Genomic DNA, 21,446 nt, shown 5'->3' with positions numbered 1-21,446 from the left:
ACTACAAAGCTACTCTTGTTCAAGGGCAATACATTTCAAATTTATTTTTTTTGTAATTTAAATAAAAATGTAGTTGTAAGAGAGATGCAGAAACAATTTCCCGTAAGATTTTTAATACTCAATTACTTAACCACAATATCACCTTCCACACCCCAATTGACCTGATAAGAGTAATATTCAGACTATTGAAAGGTCAATTCTACTTCATATGTTGGCGGAATGAAAGTTACTTGGATGATTTTGCAGCTAACTGATACAGTTTATTCATACCTACATTATATCTGTCATGGATTAAGAAAATGCCCGTAATGATTTCTTTTTAGTTTTGTTTTTTTTAGCTTTTTTCTTATTGCAAAATGTTACCTTGTTATGTCTAACTTGGGTGTGGGGAAAGTAAAACAAGTTTTAACTCAGCAGCAGAAGCAGGACTCAATTTTAAACTACTTATATTTAATGTTAATCATTATAGTATAGCCATATAATCCTGTTTAAAGCTCATGATGGTTCACTCTTTTAAAAGGGTAAAAACAATACATTGTGTGCATATAATGTACTACAGTGCCATATCTAACAAATACAGTATAAGCTTTCACAGCCTTCTTGTTGTACCATAACAAATATTCAATTGGCTCTTGGAAAAAGTATTCAAAGCAATTTCCAACCAAAACAGTTTCCAAAAAAAACTGTTTGTTCAAAGAAAGTACCTTTTTATCATTACCTTTAAAACAAAGGAAAATGTATTTATAAAATGGTCACCCCACCACCGAAAACAAAAGATTATCACTCCAAATTTGATTGATCTACAAATAGTTAATATATTTATCTATCTTTAATACATATGACAATAAACTAAAACTGGGCCTCATTCTGGGTTAGGGTGGATACATAGGAGTTCAGCTTTCCAAACTATCGCGATACTTCTGCTGTGAGATCTCGCCCATGCATTATACTGCAGGAAACCCCAATCTTTCTTCCTTTCTCAACATGGCACCGAAGGTGAAGAAGGAAGGTTCGTCAATCTAATGATTTTCAGTGAATAATTTGTACAATTTTACACTTTATATCGCACATTTGGTCCGTCAGGTGTGTCCGAAATGGAAGGATGAACTGGTAGTGGTTTAAATAATGTCAGGATATTGCTGTCAACTGTGTAACTATGTAGATAACGTAGATACTGTATCTCCCCGGCATGTATCCCAGAACGTGATGCTAAGCTAATATTAGCATGGTAGCCCTGACGCCGCTCACACACGTTGTCTATTTACAGCCATTACTCTGTCCTGGGTACTCTTTACAGTCTATATTATGGACACGTGTTAGCTAGTTAACGTTAATATGGCTCAGTACCCACAGTTGTTACTGGATATGCTTGTGTGTTTAGTGATGTTAGCACTTGCTGCACCTTAGTGGTGACTGTAACGTTGATCATTAGCTACACGTGATAGTTAGCAGTTTAAGAAGCTGTTGTGTTACAAGAAAACTTCATATATAATGTCTTAAACTTTTGTAGATCATAGTTGTTTTGTAACGTAAAATCCTGCAGGGTGTTTGACGTTTCCCTAATCATGTATGTCAGTGGAGGAAGAGTGTAATATGTGATCTTTGGTAGAATACATGCAGGTTGGGTATGTTCAAGCGCTGAAGGAGGGTTGAAATGGCCATATGTGTAGATAACAGGTGAGGTAACAGGTAACAGTGAGATCAGACTGTCACTATATATGGAAACGAATCTGTAATAAATTGGTGACGGAGTTAATTTTAAAACTATGCCACTTCTCCTGGAAAGTGTGCTTTAGTGGTTTAATGACACCACTCATCCATTTAAGGCAGACAGGATGTCATCTGTAGCTTCATACTGAAGTGAAGATTGTTTTATGATACTTTGTCAGTTTGCACTGAAATTCATTTTGCATCCATAGGCAGCTCAGTTTGAGAAAAAGTACACATACAATACACACTGTTACCATAGACAGACAGACAAGTAAGACCCATCAGACAAAAAACAAAACATCCCAATTACAAAAATTACCATCTGTCTTCTGGATTTACATATCTTTAGCAGCACATTAACTATTTAGCGACAAGATGGACCGATGGACAAAAGTGTTCTTTAGCCTGATGCGGTTAAATAGAGGGACTCTAAATCGCCTCTTGGAGGGCAGAAGTTGATATTCCCTATTTAAAACGTGTAAGGGATCAGAAGAGATGCTGTTGGCAAGCCTGAGCATACTCTTGTTGTGAGCTGCTTGAAAGGAGGGTGTCACAGGTTGGCCAATGATCTTCGCGCAGATTTTGATTTGGCTATAAAGTTTAGTTTTAAGTTTTACAAATATACTACTGAGCCAGGCTGTACTGCAGTACAACAGGACACTGAATCACTGAACTGAAAAATATAAAAATAATCTTTAATTTCTTGGCTTGTAAATGTAGCTTTACCTGATGACACTGAAATGGATTAGCAAACTCTGATCAGCTATAAACCGTAGGACTCGTTTTAATGGAATAGACTGTTGAAATGGTATGAGACTTGAGGTCTCCCGAATTGACCACATGTCTTGTGGTTTATTTATGAAATTACAAACTGAATGAGCATGAACAGCTGTCCAAAAGACTAATAAAATGTTATTTCCCTATTTAAGCTGTCCCGGCCAAGACTGAGGCCAAGTCAAAGGCTTTGAAGGCCAAAAAGGCTGTGCTCAAGGGCGTCCACAGCCAGAGGAAGAAGAAAATCAGGACTTCTCCCACCTTCCGTCGCCCTAAAACCCTCCGTCTGCGCAGGCAGCCCAAGTATCCCCGCAAGAGTGCTCCTCGCAGGAACAAGTGAGTTACAGTGACTGCTTGCTGCTGAAAAATGGAGCAATTAAACTTGGTGCATATGATGGTAAATGCGATCAAAGTATGAAAAAACATGATTCCAGCTTTATAAACTACTGATGCACCCAACTAAAACATTTTTATATGAGATCAATAAGCAAAGGCACATGTGTGTATGTTATGTAATATACTTGTAGATATTAACAGCTCTGTTTTGTAGACTGTGGACCAGAAAAGTGTGATGGCTTTGGGGTTTAATGGCCTAATGTGTGTATCTCCTGCAGGTTGGATCACTATGCCATCATCAAGTTCCCCTTGACAACAGAGTCCGCCATGAAGAAGATTGAGGACAACAACACACTTGTGTTCATTGTGGATGTCAAGGCAAATAAACACCAGATTAAACACGCGGTCAAGAAGCTGTACGACATCGACGTCGCCAAAGTCAACACACTCATCAGGTAGGAGTCATAAGCCAGGCCGAGATGCATGCCTGTTTCATGTTGTCTGGCTGGAAACTGCATTACTGGACTGATGACACAATTGTGCACTTCTTTTTAATATAAAGTTCATAATTCAAGCCAGAACAGTGGTATTACAGATGAGACGGTATGAAAATTGCATATCGCAATTATAGTGACCAAAATGATCCCGGTTATCAGTGTTATGGCGGTATTGTTACAATGTGCTGAAATGTTCAAAAAACACTGATGCAGTTTTATTATTTAACATTTCTCTCTCGCACACAGTCTAGATTCTGTGTTGCATTTAAATACAGAGGGAGCCTGGGCGTTGTTGTTGCTAACTTCGGGGCGAACCACTTTTAATCAGCAGCTGGCAAGCAAGACATGGGAGCTCGGGTCTTGAGGAGTTGTAGCATTTATTCACCGACAAATAGCCTAAACTGTACATACACTGCAACGTTCACAGCTATAATGTTATTGCTGTTAATTTTAGAACTTCATACTCAGTCACACACACAGTCGCTCTCTCTAACGTTCCACTGGGCTTGCAATACACAGGCGGTAATCAACCGCGGTTTTAATGATAATTAAAATTTGAAATGGTAATACTAACAGTCATGGATGCAATGGTTACCAGTTTCACAATAAACCACAGTAAAATTTCCAAGTGTTATATTGGCTCACTGTAATCATATCTACGACATTACATGTGGTCTTGTGGTGACATTACATTGAACATAATATTAGTTAGCATTTTAGTTCAAAATGTGGTCTACATAGGTTCTCAAACAGCTGGTTTCCCATTGTAAATATAAACTTGATAGTATAGATTTTACTTAAATCTTCCTTTCATTGTTCAGGCCTGACGGTGAGAAGAAGGCGTACGTTCGTCTCGCACCAGATTACGATGCGTTGGATGTTGCAAACAAGGTAAGTCTTCAATCATCAAGTCATCATTCAACATGGTAAAAGGGGTGTTTTGAGATTTGAAAGCTGCTTTCAGAAGTTGTCAATCTTGTGCAAGTGATGTAAACTTTTTTATGTCTGAATGTCAATGATGCATTCAAAGGAACCACTGATGCCAGATTGCTCAGGTACAGATGTATTAACTCTGTTGATGAACATTGTGTAATTCACGTCTGTTTCTTCTCTACAGATTGGCATCATCTAAACTGGTTTAAGAGACTTGTGGAAGAATAAATATTTGTATAAACTACAACTGATTCAGTGTCGGTGTGTTATTGAGTTGTCTTCGCACATGGATATACATACATACATACTGTAAATGCTTTTGCTTTTATCACCACCACAGAGTTATTTACAGTTTATGTTTTTCAGGACATGTAAGATTTGTCAGCTGGGAATTCAGTTTGATATTTTTTAAAGGAGTAGAGAAGCCTATTTGGTCTCGAGTGAATTGTGTGACATTTTCTTTAAGAACCTTTTCATTAACAAAGCACAGTTAATTCAGAGGAGTGTATGTTTGGCAGAAGTGTCTGAAAGCATCCTTCCTTTTTTCCTTAATACCGTTATTGGGGCTTGTTTGTTTAACTGGAATCTTTAACTATAGTACAAGTACTGCTAATGCTAACAGGTAACTAACTGGTACATTAGACTTACTAGAAAAGCATGCTTAGATTGATCGATATGGAACACATGTCGATACCAAGTTTATTAATTCCTACATTCACAGGATGAATAATGGCAAGTGCAGACCACTTAGCTGAATGTTGCAAATATCTGGTGTGAAAGCCTGGAGGAAATGCAGGAGTTCATAAAGTTTAGTTTTATTATAGATAATCCTGGTGTTATTTGGTTATTTTTTTGGATTCAATCAACGCTGGAATTGTGGAACACAGTTCCTTGCCTTAAATATTGATGAGATTATTCATATTGTGATATTTACTGATAACATGAAAATATACCCATTAATAGTATGATACTCTCCAAACACCCAGTCGTTATAATATCTAGCCGAAGTGTTGAATAATGATTAAATCGGATAATAAACTGAGAGCCTTGTACTGAACACTACAACTGACTGTATTGCATCTCTATTGGGGAAAGTAATAGTCAGCTGTATATACATTTATATCATTGTTAATCTCTACATTAATAATTAAAATGGCTCCTCACAGTATTATTGGCTAAACCTGCAATTCATGCAGAAAATACTGCTTTACACACTTGAGAAAAATAATTGTTTCATGTAACATTTACATGAATTTCACATCATGGGGTCGATGTTAAGTTAAGGTGAAAATATAAGTTAAACAATTAAGCAAAAAACATTAAATTGGCAAGACAGTTCTTTCCTAAATAAAAGACTTTTTTATAATTTGACATTTTATGGCATACTATACTGTATGCCATAAAATGTCAAATTATAAAAAAGTCGTATGACATAAAAATGTCATGAATATTAAATAAAGTGTGATGTAAAGTGATTGTATTGTATGCCATGAAAATAATTCCTAGTATAGTTTGTCATATAAATGTGAAAAATATAAAAACTCGCATAACTATGCTATAAAAATGTCATAAAAAACTTAGTATTAAAAATTCAAGGGTTCAATTTTCCATCTAAAAAAATGAAAAATATAAATTGTTTTTTTTTGTTCATCAGATCATGGATAATTAAGAATTTTGAGTGTTTTTTCTAATAAATATTTTCATATAATAATAATATACTAGAAAATATTTTTTATTTCTATTGGTGTTGGGCTACCGCAGAGGGCGGCCCGACTCAACTTATGTCTGATTGGCTGGCCGCGCCTCAACGATTACATCCGGTCATGGCCGCGCGCAGGTGCCACTGCTGCAGGTGAGTCTCATCGGTTTTTCTTCTAAACGCACATTTGTTAGAGGCGCCAACTCACGGGGAAGACCGTGTCTATGTAAATATGGTGGTTTGCATTTAAACATTTTAACTATAAAACATGCTCATAAGTGTGGCTATAGACATTTGTGTGTATGTTTAGTAAATTGACATTTTTCTCTCCTCATGATGGATGAGGAACAGTGTTGACGAGAGTCTGAAAGTTAAGTGGGCTGAATCAACTATTCGAGAAGACGAGGTTGAGGAAAAATTTTATGGGATTAGATTTGTTTTATTAAAACAAATAAAAATACATTTGATTGAAAGTGAATGAAAATAACTTAAAACCAAAATAATGAGCCCAAAGGCAAAACTTAGGATACAACTATTCAACACTTGATCAAATCAATTTGTCTTTACCAGATCATGATTGATCTTCTGCTGCCCATTTTTTTTCAATTTTATTGCTGAATTTTTCAGTTTTACTGAATCCACTTGTTGCTCATCCAGACCACTGAACTGAAAAATTCAGCAGTGAAGCTGAAAAAAATTAGATCTTGGAACAGTGAAAGCAAAGAGTCAAATTATAATTGAATGTCTTGTATAGTTTGTGTCAAGTTTGCCTTTGAGGTAATTCTTTTTGGTTTCACATTACTTTTATTCACTTTCAACAAATGTATTTGTTTGATTATTGTAAGATTTTGTTCTATTATTATGAAATTGAATGAAATCTAATCCCAGAAAATGTTGAGCTCTTTTTTTTATTGAACTTTCTTGTCACTTGGTCCACTGTTGAATGATAACCCTTACTGCAAGCTGTTGCAGTTGTTCATTACTTGAATATGCTGTTGAACATACGGTCAACTACTGCATATTGGGTGTAAGCAAATGTTCAGAATTAAACAAGTTTACTTACAAGACATGCCCTTTGTGTGTGACACAAAATGATTTGCCATATGAATTCCTACTAGACTGGTATTCATTTCCCCGAATCATCTTCAGGAAAAAATGATCCTAGACCATTGAGTTAAAATGGGAATAAGATTATCTCAGCCTTCTACTATACTATGACTTTTTTTCGACTCACTATACAATGACTTTTTTATGACTTTTTTTCAACCTACTATACTACGACTTTTCGACATACTAAGACTTTTTTTTCAACACACTATGCTATGACTTTTTCGAAATACTATGACTTTTTCATGACTTATGCCGAAAAAAGTTACCATGTATACCATGTCTAAAAAGTCATTGTATAGTATGTCAAAAAAGTCATAGTATAGTATGTTATTAAAAAGTCATAAAAGTCATAGTATGGTACGTCGAAAGAATTGTATACTATGCTAGAAAAAGTTATAAAAAGTCATAGTATACTATGTAAAAAGTCATAGTATGTTCGTCGAAAAAAGTTGAAAAAAATCAAATCATAGCATAGAATATTGAAGAAAAAAAAAGGTCAGACTATCACTGTAAAGTTGATTAGCTAGAAGGCAAATGCATACTGTGAGTCAGGAGGAATTTGTTCTATAACCTTACAAGTCTAAATGTTTCTGTGTAGATGCTCCACCAGCAGCTTAGTTATGTAAGATCTGTTGAATTAAAACCCATCTTTTCCCTCACGTCTCCTGTGATGCTGCTCTGGTCATCCTGCTCCCTTGTTGTGAAGCCACTCCTGCAGAGCCTTACAGCTCAGTTCAAGACATTCTTGCAGCAGTCCTCTGAAACAAACGCTCAGCATTTCCAACTGTCTTTACAAACGTGTTTCAGTACAAGTTTGTCCATCATTTAGCTGGTAACCAATGTATTGTAGTTACAGTTGCAAAGGTGACCCATCCTTTGTCCTTTATACTTCTTTTAATGAGGCAGATACTGATACCAGTAGCTACAGCCTCTGTAAGACACTCCGCAGCAGATGTTAGATTTGTCTGAATCTTCTCAGGTGAAACAATTTCCTAAAAGATTCTGATAGTATGTTGAAAAAAGTCATGAAAAAGTGATGGTATAGTATGTCGGAAAGAGTCAGCATAGTATGTCAAAAAAAGAATTATAGTATGTCAAAAAAAAATTCATGGTTTTGTATGTTGGATAAAAGTCATAGTATGGTATCTCGAAAAACGGTCATAGTATATTATGTCAAAAAAATAAAATAATTCATAGCATAGTATGTTGAAAAAAAAATCCTAGTATAGTTTGACGAAAAAAAATAAAAAGCCATAGTATAGTACATCGAAAAAATAGTCATCAGTTTAGTATCTCGAAAAAAAGTCATCGTATAGTATGTCGAAAACATTTTAAAAAGTCATAAAGAATGTCGAAAAAATTACATAACAGCAATTGCAGACCACTTAGCTGAATGTTACAATGACTAGTATCACCAGATATTGCTGATGAGACCAAGATAAGGAACTATTACATGTTAACTTTTACTAAAGAACAGATTGCTTATATCCATTTTTTAATTAAAATAAATACAATAGGGTATACAGTAATTCACAAAAGTCAGTTTAATTTGATAGTTAGGTGGTATCATATCTTGTTTTTCATACAGAAAATGAGAATATGCCTTACGTTTATAGTTTATTACTTGGTAGTTAAAGTGTGATTAGAATTTCAAAAGTAAACAAGACAGAAGCCCTGCAGTAAATTTAAGTTTGTAAAGTTCATAAAGTTTAGTTTTTTATAGATAATCCTGACGTAACCTGCTTATTTTTTTTGGATTCAGTCAGCGCTGGGTCTACTTGTGAACTCTTATCTACACTTGCTTTGAGATTGAGGACTACAGTATAACCGAACATGAATCACATCTGTAGGTTATGTAGGTGTTGCCTGTACTTGACACATTAAAGGCTTAATGACCGTCTCATTGATACGTCTGACAATTTAAAAAAAGATTTAAACCTTCATAAAAACTGATATTTACTGCAGGGTTGCTATTATGCTTTTGAAAAATCATGTTATTGTAATACAATCTTATGTCATTTTAATTGAAGCTCTTGTTAAATGGGTTGAGAGATAAGTATAATGCAAGGGTTTCTGCCAGTGTATTGACAGCCCAGCGGCTCGCCGGGCCTAAGTTGACTTCACGCCAGGCCTAAGCATCGGGGAATTATATATTTATAGTTAATAGCATTTTAATTCGTTGGCTGTGAATGTGGCAGAACAGTCTAGGCTGTCGGTGAATAAACGCTACAACTCCTTGAGACCAAAGTTCCCATGTCCTTTTTGCCAGTCTATATACTGAAGGGGGTTAAACCCGAATTTAGCCACAACTTCGGCTCAGGCTCGCTTAAGGTGGGCTGACCGTTAAGGTGGACCAGTGCTATTGTCATTAGTGACAAGCCGTGACAAGTTTTGCTCACCAGCCCCCCCCCCCCCCGGCTGCCGGCTGGTCATAACAACTATTCTGGCGGAAACCCTGTAATGTAATGAATAAGTGGAACACAGTTCATTGCATTGAATATTGATGAAATTATTCATATTGTCCTATTTACTGATAACATGAAAATATACCCATTAATAGTATGATACTGGTTTCAAACATCACCCAGTCCTAATAATAAAATGTTATATAATAATGATTAAATAATGTTGAATAATCTGAGATCAAATCAGGTATTAATGTGAACATTTCAACTGACTGTATTCTTACATAGCTATCAGATAAGGTTATATCTGTCAGCTGTATATAAATTTATATAATATTACATTCAATTGCAGCCTCCCGGTTATGAGAGGAAGGTTCGGACCGTGCCTTTAACCAGGCCTCTGCAGATAGGGCACTTTCGCAGTGATGGCGCACACTCTTTGCACACCACCAGGTGTCCACATGGGATGAAGACGATGTTGACTTCTTTGTCCATACACACCTTGCAGGTACGCTCCTCCTGTAGACGCCGCAGCTGCTCCTCCATGGGGAGGTCTGCAAAGACAGAGAATCATTTGTCCCTAAAATCCAACATAGTGGTACATTCCTGTTCGTCTTATTTATAGTTTATCGCTCTTTAGATGGTGTCAAATGACCCACAGTATTCAAACAGGTTACATCACTGTTAAACTCTACATTAAAAATAAAATAAAATAGCTCCACTTAGTATTAATGGCTATAGCTGGAGGTCACACAGACAATACTAGATTACACACCTGACACATTTTTTTTCTAATTTCACGTCATGGGGTTGATTTTAAGTTAAGATCAAGGACTAAAATAGAAGTTACAAAGTATTTCACAATTAAAACAATTAAGACAATTTAGCAAAAAAACATTAAAATAGCAGGATAGTAGATTCTGCCTGATGTTCAAGTGTTATATGTCACTAGAAACTGAATTTGAATCATTTGTATTTGAATTTGAATTGCTCAACTTGAATAATTGTATTAAAAACTGAATGTATATTATGAAAGTGATACTCAACTCTTCTTGTAAATAAATTTCAGTTTATTGAGACACACATCCGGTCGTTGAGGAAACGCAATCGAGTGCAGATTCACACAACTTCAGAGGCCTGTACTACGAAGCAGGATTTGGCGTTATCGAGGTAACTTCAGGGTTAACTCTGGGTTTTCCGTACTACGAAGCTGGTTCACTTCTTACCGGGGTAGATCACCATGATAACTTATGCTGAACAGCTAACCTGCTCCGGAGCAGGTTATGTTCCAGATAAGAGATCAACTCGTATGAAAGCACCTCCTACTGACCAATCATAGCTCTGTGCAGTGATTGTATGTTAATATCACACATATATGAAAGAAGTTTAAGTCATAATCCAGGCTGAAATTAACACATTTTAAACTGACAAATGCAGGAAGGACAGCTGGATTTATGCTGTGGGTGTTTACCGCTTTTTATTTATATTTTTCTATTTATATTTTTTTAACTTCCTCTTGAGTCCGTTTCACACCGCCAGAGAGGGAGACGCAGCTGAAAGAAGGTTTAAATAATGATAGACGCCAGATGATACTCACAGGGTAAAAACATGAGTAATCCATTCATCTATTACATTCTTAAATGCTATTTATATTTAGACGAGTAAAACTGACTTTGAGTGTTCCTTTAAATTAATAAGTCTGTTAATTTATGCATTCACACATCGGGAGTTTTTTCTTTTTCCAGCTGTCCTTCCTGCATCTAGCAGCTTCTACTGTGTTACTTTTAGTCTGGATTAAGTGTTTAACTTCTTCGTATTTGTCTAATATAGTTTGCTCTTCCTTTGTATAATGTGCCTCTCTGCCTGTCTGTCAGTAGACTTGTCCATGTCTGTAATTGTTCAGATACTGCAAACACCGCCCCATTTATGTGAACGTGCTCATAATGAGATTGGAAAACCATGGGTTGATTTACCGAGTTGATAACCAGCTTCGTAGTACAGTTTAGCGGGATCTCGTTTGTTAGGGTTAGTGAAGCCAGATAACGAGAAGATACCCTGGGTATGTTGAACTCGCTTCGTAGTACAGGCCTCTCGTCCGTGTAGCCTATGTTTTGATGGTTTGTTTATTGATTAAATCCTGAATCTAAAGTGGCAGAAAGAAAGGTTTGTCTCTGTGAAATATGACAGCTACAGTAACTTGGAAAATAGCGATATGATTTACTGTCTATCAGACCACAAATGAGACAAGAAATAGAAAGCTAGAGCACAACTCTCTGTCTACATCACTCCCCGGAGACTACTTTGCTGTAAGGAGAGCGGACAGCTCTGGAGACAAACCTTCAGTTAACGTAGCAACTCGAATTCAGCCAGCACCAAACCTAGCGCCAGGGATCGGATCCCAGACCACCCTGACTACCCGCCGGATCAGCAAACTCTGTGTTGCTGCCACAGGTTAGCCAGCCACCAGCCCACTGTGATACCCGTCGCTGGGTTTTGAACTGGCTTAATTAGAGTTGCTACAGCTGCTTACTGAAGGTCCGTATCCAGAGCTGCAGCCTGCTCTCCGCCCGGTCTCCAGAGGCGGGGAGTGAGGTAATGTTAGACAGAGGGAGTGCGTGGTGCTCTAGCTCGCTAATTCTTCTCTCATTTCTGGTCTGATAAACAGTAAATTCATAAAATTCAGAGCCTCATATCGTTATTTTCCAAGCTACTATACATGTCTTATTTCATGGAGACGGACCTTCCTTTCTGCCACTTTGGATTTAATCCAATAAACAAACTATCAAAATGCAGGCTACACGAACCGGGAGTTCTATGATTCTGCACTCGATTTCTCTTCTCTTCCTCAACAACCAGATGTGTGTCTAGGTTGACTGAAATGAATTACAAGAACTGAATTTGAATTGTGAAAAATGAACAACTGAAACATTAAGATCCAAGTTAATTGGAATTCAGTTCCAAACTATTAGTTGGGAACTGAATAGTTAGAATAGAAATAGTAAGCCAATTTAGTTTCAAATTATGCTATTCAGATTCAGTTTTTCAGTGCCATTATTCAAGTTAAACAATTCAAATATAAACAATTCAAATTCAGTTACTAGTAACACATATTTCTTTCTACCCGTAAGGTGTGTCTTAATACCTGAAAGATCTTGGCTTGGTGATGCAGCTTCGTTTGATTGGGCTGAAAATGTGAAAGACAACATGTCGTTAGCTCAGGCTTTGGTTAATGCAAAATGGGAACAAGATACTCTAGAAACTATGATTACCACCTCGCAGTTGTATACCTCCGCCAATCAGTCAAGTTAAAGTTTACATCCTCATGTCTGTAACTGTCATCATTTTATCCTGTTCTGTTTCTGTTTTATCCATTTGAGTTATGGCCAAAACTTGTTTTTTGTGAGGGTTACAGTGACCTTGACCGCCAAAATGTAATCGGTTCATCCTTGAGTCCAAGTGGGTCAAATTCCCTCAGGTCAAAGTATAATATGACAAAAATGTCACAAAAAGTCATAAAAATGTCATACTATACTATGTACTTATTAAGAGCCATTTTATGCTTTATTACTTAAGTTTTGGTACAAGATAATCATACCGAGCCTAAGCTTTGCTTTTAGGACAGAACAACTTCAACAACTATATCAAATGTTTTTTTACTTCAGTGTATGCAATTTGAACTCGTACTGTATGTTTTCTCCTTGACAAGTGCAGAAAATCTGTGGTGCTGTGGGAAAGACGTACCCATGAGATCTCTGAGCAAGTGGACGTCGTTTTTCTGGATCCAGTTGCGGAAGACCTCGGCCGTAGCGTTTCCCTTGGTGAGGACGAGCTCTATTAGCCTTGCAGTTTGCTGCTGAGCCGACGTCTGAGCCTTAAGACCGCTGTACTCCTCGGTAGCTGCAGGTTAACAGGGGAGAGTTACTAATAAATCGAGAGGCTTCTGTGTCATCACTCCAATTATTCTGTAAAAAATATGATTTTGCTGAATAATCGCTTGTCAGTCGTGATTATTAATTTTGATGAGCATCTGTATTATCTGATTTTTAACCACTGAACTACAGTGAACCTTTTGAATAAAAATTAAATAAATTCAAATTTCAGATTAAAACCCAGGAAAAAAGAGAAACTTACATAACACATTTTGCTCTCTTAAATGCTCCAGCACTGGCTCCACACTCTTTAGACGCTGGATCAACGCTGCCTGGTGTCTCTTCACAAAGGTGAAGCCATCTGAAACAAAAGGAAGAAAATAAAAGGAATTTATTCAAATGTTTTTGCTGGCCTGAGAGCAGCTGATCGCACGACTAACACTGGAATTCATGGTTGTTCATTTTCATGGACAACACATCGCAGAGACATCTATATATTTTCACTGTACCTGATGCCATCGCCTCCGCCAGCATCTCTCGCTCCTCCTCCCTTTTCTGGTCCTCGGCACTCAGCAGGTCTAAAACCAGCTCCTGGACTGTTCTGTAGTTCTCTCCGCTGGTCAGGATCTTGCTCTGGACTGTTTGCTTGACTAGACTTCGCTCAAAGCCCATCTCTAAAGCAGACTTGATCACAGGGGTGTTCATCATGACAGCGTCCTCGGATCGCTCCTCTCCTGGACCGAGGTGAACCACTGAGAGGAGGAGAGTGTAGACGCGTCAGGATGGGTGGACTTCCTAATTTTTCATCCCATTAGGAAAAAGGTCTGACTGTATCGAGTCTAGAGATCCACTTTCCAAAAAATTCACTTCTCTTGATTTTACATTGTCTCAAACTCACCAGGTGGATCCACAAACTCTCTGGAGCTGCTGTCTCCATTTGTTAAAAGCTTTTGGGGCAAAAACAGAAAAATAAGCTTCTTTAAATGATTTGTTCTATGCCAAATGTTTGAACCAATAACAGATTTTTATGCTGCTCTCTACTGACCTGCTCAAACAGCCGAGGGAAGCGAGCCTGGATCTGGTGAACAAACTCTTGTCCCTTCTCCTGGAGCAAATATTCACACCTGCAATTAACACAATGAAATAGATAATCAGAATATTTGTCTTTTACTACAGTACTAAGTGCTCTGGACAACACATTTTAACATCAAATTAACACAAAAAAATTAAACAGCATTTACCGAGGGAACCATTTAGCATGTTCCACCCAAGGATCATCCCCGGACTCCCAGCATCGCAGGCCTCCATCGCAGCAGAAACACTTGACGTCATCGTTACGACCTTGGGGGCAAACAAAGTGCTTTCAGTGTGACGTGGTTTTAGGGGGGTTTCATAGAAAGAGAAAAAAAACGTGGTGATTCTGATAAAGACGACTGTTTGAAACCAATTTGAGTTGGGTTTCTTTCATCTTTCATTTCCTCTTTTGCTTGAAACCTTTAGTAGTAAACTGATCACATTTAAATTCTATATTTAGTATTAACATGTGATCACATTTATAATAATTTATGTTCATCTATGTCCCTAAAGAGATTTGTCAGGACTTTCCAGTTCAAGTAAAAAGAAACTGGACAAATATATGTACTTGTCTGCAGTGGACACCCCCCAAACAGGGGAAAAAGCTCTTACTGGTATTAAAACTGTTGCAAGGAAGGGAAAATAGATAATTTCATTCCAACGTTTCATCTGCACATCATCAGTAAGTTATGTGTAAGACTTTTAGGATCTTTTTGTCTTAGAAAAAATAAAAATAACACCTCTATCCTCTAAAAGTATTTGCTATAAAATAAGATAAATAAAATTGTACTTTTGGGGGGTTACAGCTTATGTTTTGGTCCTAAAATTCATTCAAACTTTGTACAATTTGTGCTTTTTTAGTTAGTTTATAGTTTTTCTGAATTAATATATGTGGAAAAACATTCAGTTTTTAATAAAATCAAAGCTGAATTAATTTTATATTTTTTCAGTCTCCTTAAACCTGCAATAATTTACTTTTTTGGCCACTTGGGGAGATCGCAACAAGCTATAAACACAACACTAACATCATCACCATACAAAGCATATATGATCTGTGATATTGCAGACATGGACCCACATTAGCTTTCATTTGGAGCCACCTGATGAATGCAAGTCCAATATTCACCCTCCATCTAGCTGCTACATGCTTCTCCTTATCAAGTTTCTGTCTGATAAGGAGAAGCTCTGATAAGCTTGTCTCTTTAATATTGTCCTTACCTACATAGTAGAAGCCAGCTTTAGCCAGCTGGTCAGGCCTGACAGGGATACGAGATGGCCAGTTGACAAAAGTGAGCAGCCTCTCGTCGCTCTGCTGCATGGCAGGGTTGGACACATTACTGAGGGCTGGGGCTCCTGAAGACAGTTGAGATGGTACTCCTCCTCCAGACACAGCTCCGGCCAGCGACACGTTGTCAGCTCTGTCCCCCCGCACAAAACGACAGTTTGGATAATGCCTCTGGTGCTCGGATACGGCTCTGTCACCTGGCTCCCAGTTACTCAACTGAAAATACAAACAAAAACTTCTGTCATGTACACTGTTCAAGAAATTATCATATAGACTTCCTATATAAGCTGGATCCAACCAATATTTTTCTTTATCATTCAAGTCCGAAGGCCTATTATGATTATCGCTTGATTTTCTTTTTTGTGTTTACTTTCTCTCTATTTTCTATTTATCTTTCTTGCTTTTTGAAAAAACTATTTTGGATGTTTTCTTTCCCCTAGTCTGCAAGAAGACTTGACACACAGTGGTGAGCTACATCTCAAATTAATCTTCAGGTTCCCAGCTTTAAGACAATGTACACCGCTTCCATGTGACATATTGGTGACCTGCTAGCTCCCCCTAAAGAACCCCTGTCCCCCCCTAAAAAAGACAAAAATACTTCTAGGGTAAAGAGGGGTTGAGTGGAAAAAGTTAAGTAATACAAGTGATACAACATACAAGAAGAGCAGGGCCACAAAAACAACATGTACAGATTGAAAAGAAGATAATCCAAACAAAATGGATAGTAAATCTAAAATGTGTGCTTTTGATATAATAACTCTTTAGCTAAACTAGTCGTCTATTTGCTAATTTGAAGCTGGGTTCATGCTACTGTGATGATACACACCTGTCCTCCACAGCTGAAGCAGGCCACTCGGTCGCCCTGGCCCAGGTAGTAGAAGCCTGCCTTGGCGAGCTCAGCAGGAGTTATGATGGAGAGCGCCCAGGGGTGGAAGGAGTCCAGGCGGTCCTGCTCTCTGCGCATGCTGGGGTTGTGGCATGTTGGTCTCTGGTGGGACATGTCCTCTACACCACGAGAGCTGAGTGGGCTGGAGGGTAGTGGATTAGAGAAGCCCATATTTAGGTAGCCGACTGCCTCTTCACCTTGGCTTACTGTCGGGTTAGGAGCAGCTGGGCCAGGACCAGAAGGCTAGAAGAAAAAGATGCAAAATATTAAGATTTTACTCTGGGAAGGGCAACTACAGTACTCAACAATATGGTGCACCACTATATGGAGTATACTCTCTGATATGTCACAAACAGATTCTGTCCTCAAAAACAAAACTGTCATTAACTATTCTTCAGCTAAGATTGTCCAAGATATAGGGGCAACATTCTTTTATAAAGTATATCTCTTATTTTTAAGAAACTTCTGGTGATCTTACTGGTATGGCTGGGGCAATGCGGAGTGGGGAGAAGGCTGAGTGAGAGGAGGAGAGCAGGTTGGCTGTAGACGGGAGGCTCTGGATGAAGGAGCAGGCAGGAGAGAGCTGTCTGTGTTTCTCTGTTGGACAGTCTCCAGCCTGCCAGCCCTCTGCCGTCACGTTACACCTGAAACACTGCACCTGGTCGCCCACACCGGTGTAGAACCAACCTGCCCTCGCCAGACTCCGTTCTGTGACTCCCGAAGCTGGGAATCGAGCAAAGGTAGAGATGCGGAAGAGCTCTGGGGATGAAAACAACATCATAAAGACACATGTCCTTAAGAACATATCAGAAGGTTGGAAACAAAAAATATCTGATATCTGATAAAGTGAAAGAATAAAAGAGACTGGTACCTGAGGAGTTATCATATTGCAGGTCAGGTGGAGGCCCGTTGCGACACAAACCCATCAAGAACGGGTTGTTTTTGAGTTGAACAAGAGTTTCCATTTTTGTATTTAAGTTTAGAAATATAAAAGGAAAAAGAGATGTCCTTCAAAAGGGAGAGGGGTTTGAGAAAACCCAAGGTCTTGCTTTCTCACACCGACACACTCACTCACACTGCAACGGAAAATAGTAAAAATAGATCAGGGGGCAGAGGAGGTGGAGGTGGTTAACTCAAATCGAAAGACAGAAACAGTGAAGAGACAGTGAAAAAGAAAGTGAAGCTAAGTGTGAAACTTAGTGCAGAAGAAACAAAACTACCAGTCCAGCAATCACCATCGCCACACAGTATTGGATGCAAACTCCATGAGGAGCCATGTGCCACATCCCAATCACCTAAGCCTATACTTAACACCTGGATCCATTTTACCTGTACCTAGTAGAGAATACTACCTCTGAACATTTAACTGCTGAAACTTCAATATTTCTGCTGCGGTTACAGGTCTAGGTGATGTACGGCCAACAAAACACATCCCGTGCAGTAAAAAAAGGATGAACTATTTTAAAAAGCCTAATTAAAATACATCCTCAAATCAATAATCAGAATATTACATGCTGGTCAGATCACCCAGGATCAGTATACACTTTGTCATCTTGTATATTTAGCACAGTCATGTTTAATAAATTATCTAACCATTCAAACTTAAACATGCGGTTTGTGATTACGTGTACGAACATTAGAAATTAAATACATGTCTCAAGCCCACACACAAACACAAACACACACACACACACACACACACACACAGACCAAGGGATATGTGCTCTCAAACCCCTCCCCCCATCTCGGACATCCCTTTTGTAGGTGTTTAAGCCACCATAATTGAGTAATAAAAAAACAATGAGAAAAATGTAATCCTCCTTTGGTAACGTTCCTCTTTAGTTTAATGATAGCAGGACCTGTAGAAATAAAGAAAAATCAGAAAAACATTGAGTTGTGTTCATGTAGAGGATTTTAACCACTTAAAGCCACAGTCTGTATACTTCACAAACTCATAAACCCTTTGCCAGGTTTATCATTACAATTTGCAAAGTTCACATCAATATAACTTTATTTTCAATTCTACTCAAAATTCCAAGATTTCTAAGGAAGATCAATATGTAAAGACCATTGATGGCCACTTTCATATTAGGGATTCAGCGATATCAATACTGGATCGGATATCTGTGACAATGGGGCCGATCTATTAAATTCAATTCTATGAAATATTGGTAAGGAAGATGCATAAGATTGTGCGCATTCATTCACTGTTGAATAATTACAACGTGGGTAGGCTTCAACAATTATTTTACCAATAAATCTTGCAATTATTTCAATTATTTTCAATCGTGTATTTACTCTGTAAAATATCAGAAAATAATGAAAAATATGCATCACAATTTCCCAAATAAATGATGTATCACACATTACAGGGGTACTTCGGTGATTTAGTATTGCATTTCCATAAAGCTGGTGAAGTCAAAAGAGACTAGATAGATAATGGTCAAAATCAAAGAGACAGAGGCCGAGATATCTTGATCCTAATCACTGGATCCTACATTTCCCATAATGCAATAGATAGCATCATTTTTGTTTGAGTCCATGTGCCTGGTAAATACCCACGTCTTTCAAACTTCATGCCACCTGTTTGTTATGCAGACTTTGTTATAAATGTTTAGTCTCTAAACCCAAGCAGAGATAACCCCAATGACAGTCGGGGTTATTTTCTCAGACTTTATAAAGCTTTTCCAGAGCCACAGATGAGTCATGAAACTAGTACAGTTATTTCCACAGGCCAAGTATTACTCCCCAGGACAAATAAACGGACTATTATGTCGTCAGAAAATCAGTGGAGTGCCCCTTTAGTGTCAATTTCCTGTTGAACGACAAAATGAGTATTCAGCAACATTCAACTTAAGTCTTTCATGGGAAAGGAAACTAATATTTGTTTTAATTTACTGGTATTTTGTTTCCCCACAGGGTTTGCTGGGTACTTTCCTCAACATGTGATGCTAACTAGGTAACTAGGTTACAGGCTTATTCACCACTTCCTGTTTTAGCTTTGGTTATGTTGTGGTTCAATTGCTTTAGCTAACGTTAGCGTTTAATATTTAGGAGGGCTAATTGGCCTGATTTGACATTGGTTTCGGCTGTAAAACATGATCAAATTAGCTAAAACACAGAGTTAGCTAGAAGTTGTCGAGTGCTTTGACATTCAACGCCCACAGAAACCAGTTAGACCAGATCAACGGACGTTAGCTTGCTGGAGCTAGCCTCGTCTGCTGATAGCAGTTAACTAGCTGCTCGTTCATCTGTGAAGCAGCACGGAGGAAGGAAAATAAAACTGTCTGGTTTGAGTGACACAGACACAGGAGACAAGACATAAGACGGCTCGGTAACGAGTCTTTTCCAGTCGTGTGACATACTCACCCTTTCGTAATTCAGTCGGTACGGAAAGTCCCAGACAGACGAGAAGCGTCACAAATAACACCGCCGCCTTTCTACTTCCGGTCGTATATACGTGTATACGTGTATACGTATTTATATGTATACATATATATACACATAATATACTGTATATATCTATATATATACAGTATATATATACACACACATATATACTGTATATATCCTGTATTTAAAAATATGTATATAGATTTATATATCGATATAAATCTCTCTCTATATATGTAGTGAGGAGTTGGAGCACATTTTAACTACTTTACATACCATTGGATAATTGAATTTATAGCACATCATCATATTTTATATACTGATCATATGTTTTGTTTGTAATATCTTAATCTGTGAAGTTACTAGTAACTCCAGTTGTCAATTAAGTGGAGTAAAAAGTACAATATTTACCTCCGACATGTAGTGGAGTAGAAGTATAAAATAGCATAAAACTGAACAACTCAAATAAAGCTAATTAAAGTACCTCAAAAATGTATTTCAATACAGTACTTGAGTAAATGTACTTAGTTACTTTCCACCACTGTACATATGTTAATACCTACTATGTATTAAATGAAAAGAAAAAGAAAAATGTACAATAAACAAATTTAGATATTTCTATATATTACAGTACAAACGGAGCTATGATAATATTCATAAAAACTGCATATGAAATTGTCTTAACTATAGCAACAATAATGATATTCTGTCGAAAGTTTAAAAAAAATCTATTATCTAGGTTATCTAAAGTTAAAATAATGGTACAAAGAATATTCTCATAAGATACTTACATAGAAGCCTTGTTGAAGACGAGTCAGATGTTACGAGTCACGTAAATCATTTGAATGGGTTAGTTCTGTGTCTGGTATTTCCCTAACTTCCTCTACCATAACCACTCCCCCTAACAGGCCTCAGTGCTGTTCATTTTACTGGCCTTAGTCATACTTCATGATTTACTTTTCAAAAATGTGTGTTTTGGGATGTACCTGTAATTTATTAAAAAATGTTCTACCCCTGTCCCCTCTAGGGGGAAGCTCAAATAATATCAACTTCTCTTGGAAATCCCTACAGCCTATGTTGCGTTCAAGAGCAGAATCTACAAGCTTTCAAATGGATAATTATAAATAAATTATATAAAAATGTATAAATCCAGGGCTCTCTGGGAAGCAATACTGACACTGAGTGGATCATATGATGAAATAAAGTAACTGACTGATTGATCAAAAGGCTTGTTGTGAAAAGTACTGTTTACAATAAAGTTTATATTATTAAAGTATTTGCATATTCAAAAACATTTTTCATATCAAGTGTTCAATTCATACTGGGGCAAGCTATAAATAATAAAACACAATCTGCACCAGCTGCCACTTCCTACCATACCAAACTGACGTCAATGAAGTTAAATGAACATATTGTGTAAATAGAAATACAAACACAATAAAAGCCAGTAATCAAATAAAGACATCAAGGTGTAG

The 21,446-nt window shown here is 37.5% G+C and overlaps 2 protein-coding genes and 1 non-coding gene across 3 annotated transcripts; 2 read left to right on the top strand and 1 right to left on the bottom strand.

Moving 5' to 3' along the window:
* Positions 1-863: 863 nt before the first annotated feature.
* rpl23a (ribosomal protein L23a) lies at positions 864-4,497 on the top strand. The gene is made up of 5 exons (XM_074611692.1): positions 864-1,009; positions 2,640-2,820; positions 3,099-3,275; positions 4,139-4,208; positions 4,435-4,497. Exons 1-5 carry the CDS (start codon positions 940-942, stop codon positions 4,447-4,449), a joined length of 513 nt encoding a protein of 170 aa, XP_074467793.1. The 5' UTR covers positions 864-939; the 3' UTR covers positions 4,450-4,497.
* LOC141753537 (small nucleolar RNA Z17) lies at positions 2,869-2,940 on the top strand. The gene has a single exon (XR_012590498.1). It is a non-coding gene; the product is annotated as a small nucleolar RNA Z17 (small nucleolar RNA).
* A 4,040-nt stretch (positions 4,498-8,537) lies between the features above and the next one.
* On the bottom strand, positions 8,538-20,027 carry birc2 (baculoviral IAP repeat containing 2). The gene is made up of 13 exons (XM_074610164.1): positions 19,948-20,027; positions 17,450-18,437; positions 17,057-17,337; positions 16,519-16,821; positions 15,626-15,908; positions 14,575-14,674; positions 14,379-14,457; positions 14,232-14,280; positions 13,843-14,085; positions 13,596-13,694; positions 13,206-13,361; positions 12,607-12,648; positions 8,538-10,018 (listed from the first exon to the last, which is right to left on the bottom strand). The coding sequence occupies exons 2-13, from the start codon at positions 17,541-17,543 to the stop codon at positions 9,825-9,827; spliced, it is 1,923 nt and encodes a 640-aa protein (XP_074466265.1). The 5' UTR covers positions 17,544-18,437; positions 19,948-20,027; the 3' UTR covers positions 8,538-9,824.
* Between the last annotated feature and the right edge of the window lie 1,419 nt (positions 20,028-21,446).

Source organism: Sebastes fasciatus, chromosome 16 (genome assembly GCF_043250625.1).
Source record: "Sebastes fasciatus isolate fSebFas1 chromosome 16, fSebFas1.pri, whole genome shotgun sequence".
In the NCBI taxonomy this organism is placed as follows: Eukaryota; Metazoa; Chordata; class Actinopteri; order Perciformes; family Sebastidae; genus Sebastes; species Sebastes fasciatus.
This window is presented reverse-complemented; position numbering and strand designations above follow the sequence as displayed.

What these genes read in the sequence shown, in the direction of transcription:
- birc2 (XM_074610164.1), bottom strand. Translation starts at nt 17,543, where the DNA reads ATGGAAACTCTTGTTCAACTCAAAAACAACCCGTTCTTGATGGGTTTG. An exon ending in GGCGGAGGCGATGGCATCAG is followed by an intron (nt 13,695 to 13,842) that starts GTACAGTGAAAA and finishes CTTTTGTTTCAG; the next exon opens with ATGGCTTCACCTTTGTGAAG. An exon ending in CTTGCTCAGAGATCTCATGG is followed by an intron (nt 12,649 to 13,205) that starts GTACGTCTTTCC and finishes TCACATTTTCAG; the next exon opens with CCCAATCAAACGAAGCTGCA.
- rpl23a (XM_074611692.1), top strand. Translation starts at nt 940, where the DNA reads ATGCATTATACTGCAGGAAACCCCAATCTTTCTTCCTTTCTCAACATG. An exon ending in AGTGCTCCTCGCAGGAACAA is followed by an intron (nt 2,821 to 3,098) that starts GTGAGTTACAGT and finishes TATCTCCTGCAG; the next exon opens with GTTGGATCACTATGCCATCA. An exon ending in AAAGTCAACACACTCATCAG is followed by an intron (nt 3,276 to 4,138) that starts GTAGGAGTCATA and finishes TTCATTGTTCAG; the next exon opens with GCCTGACGGTGAGAAGAAGG.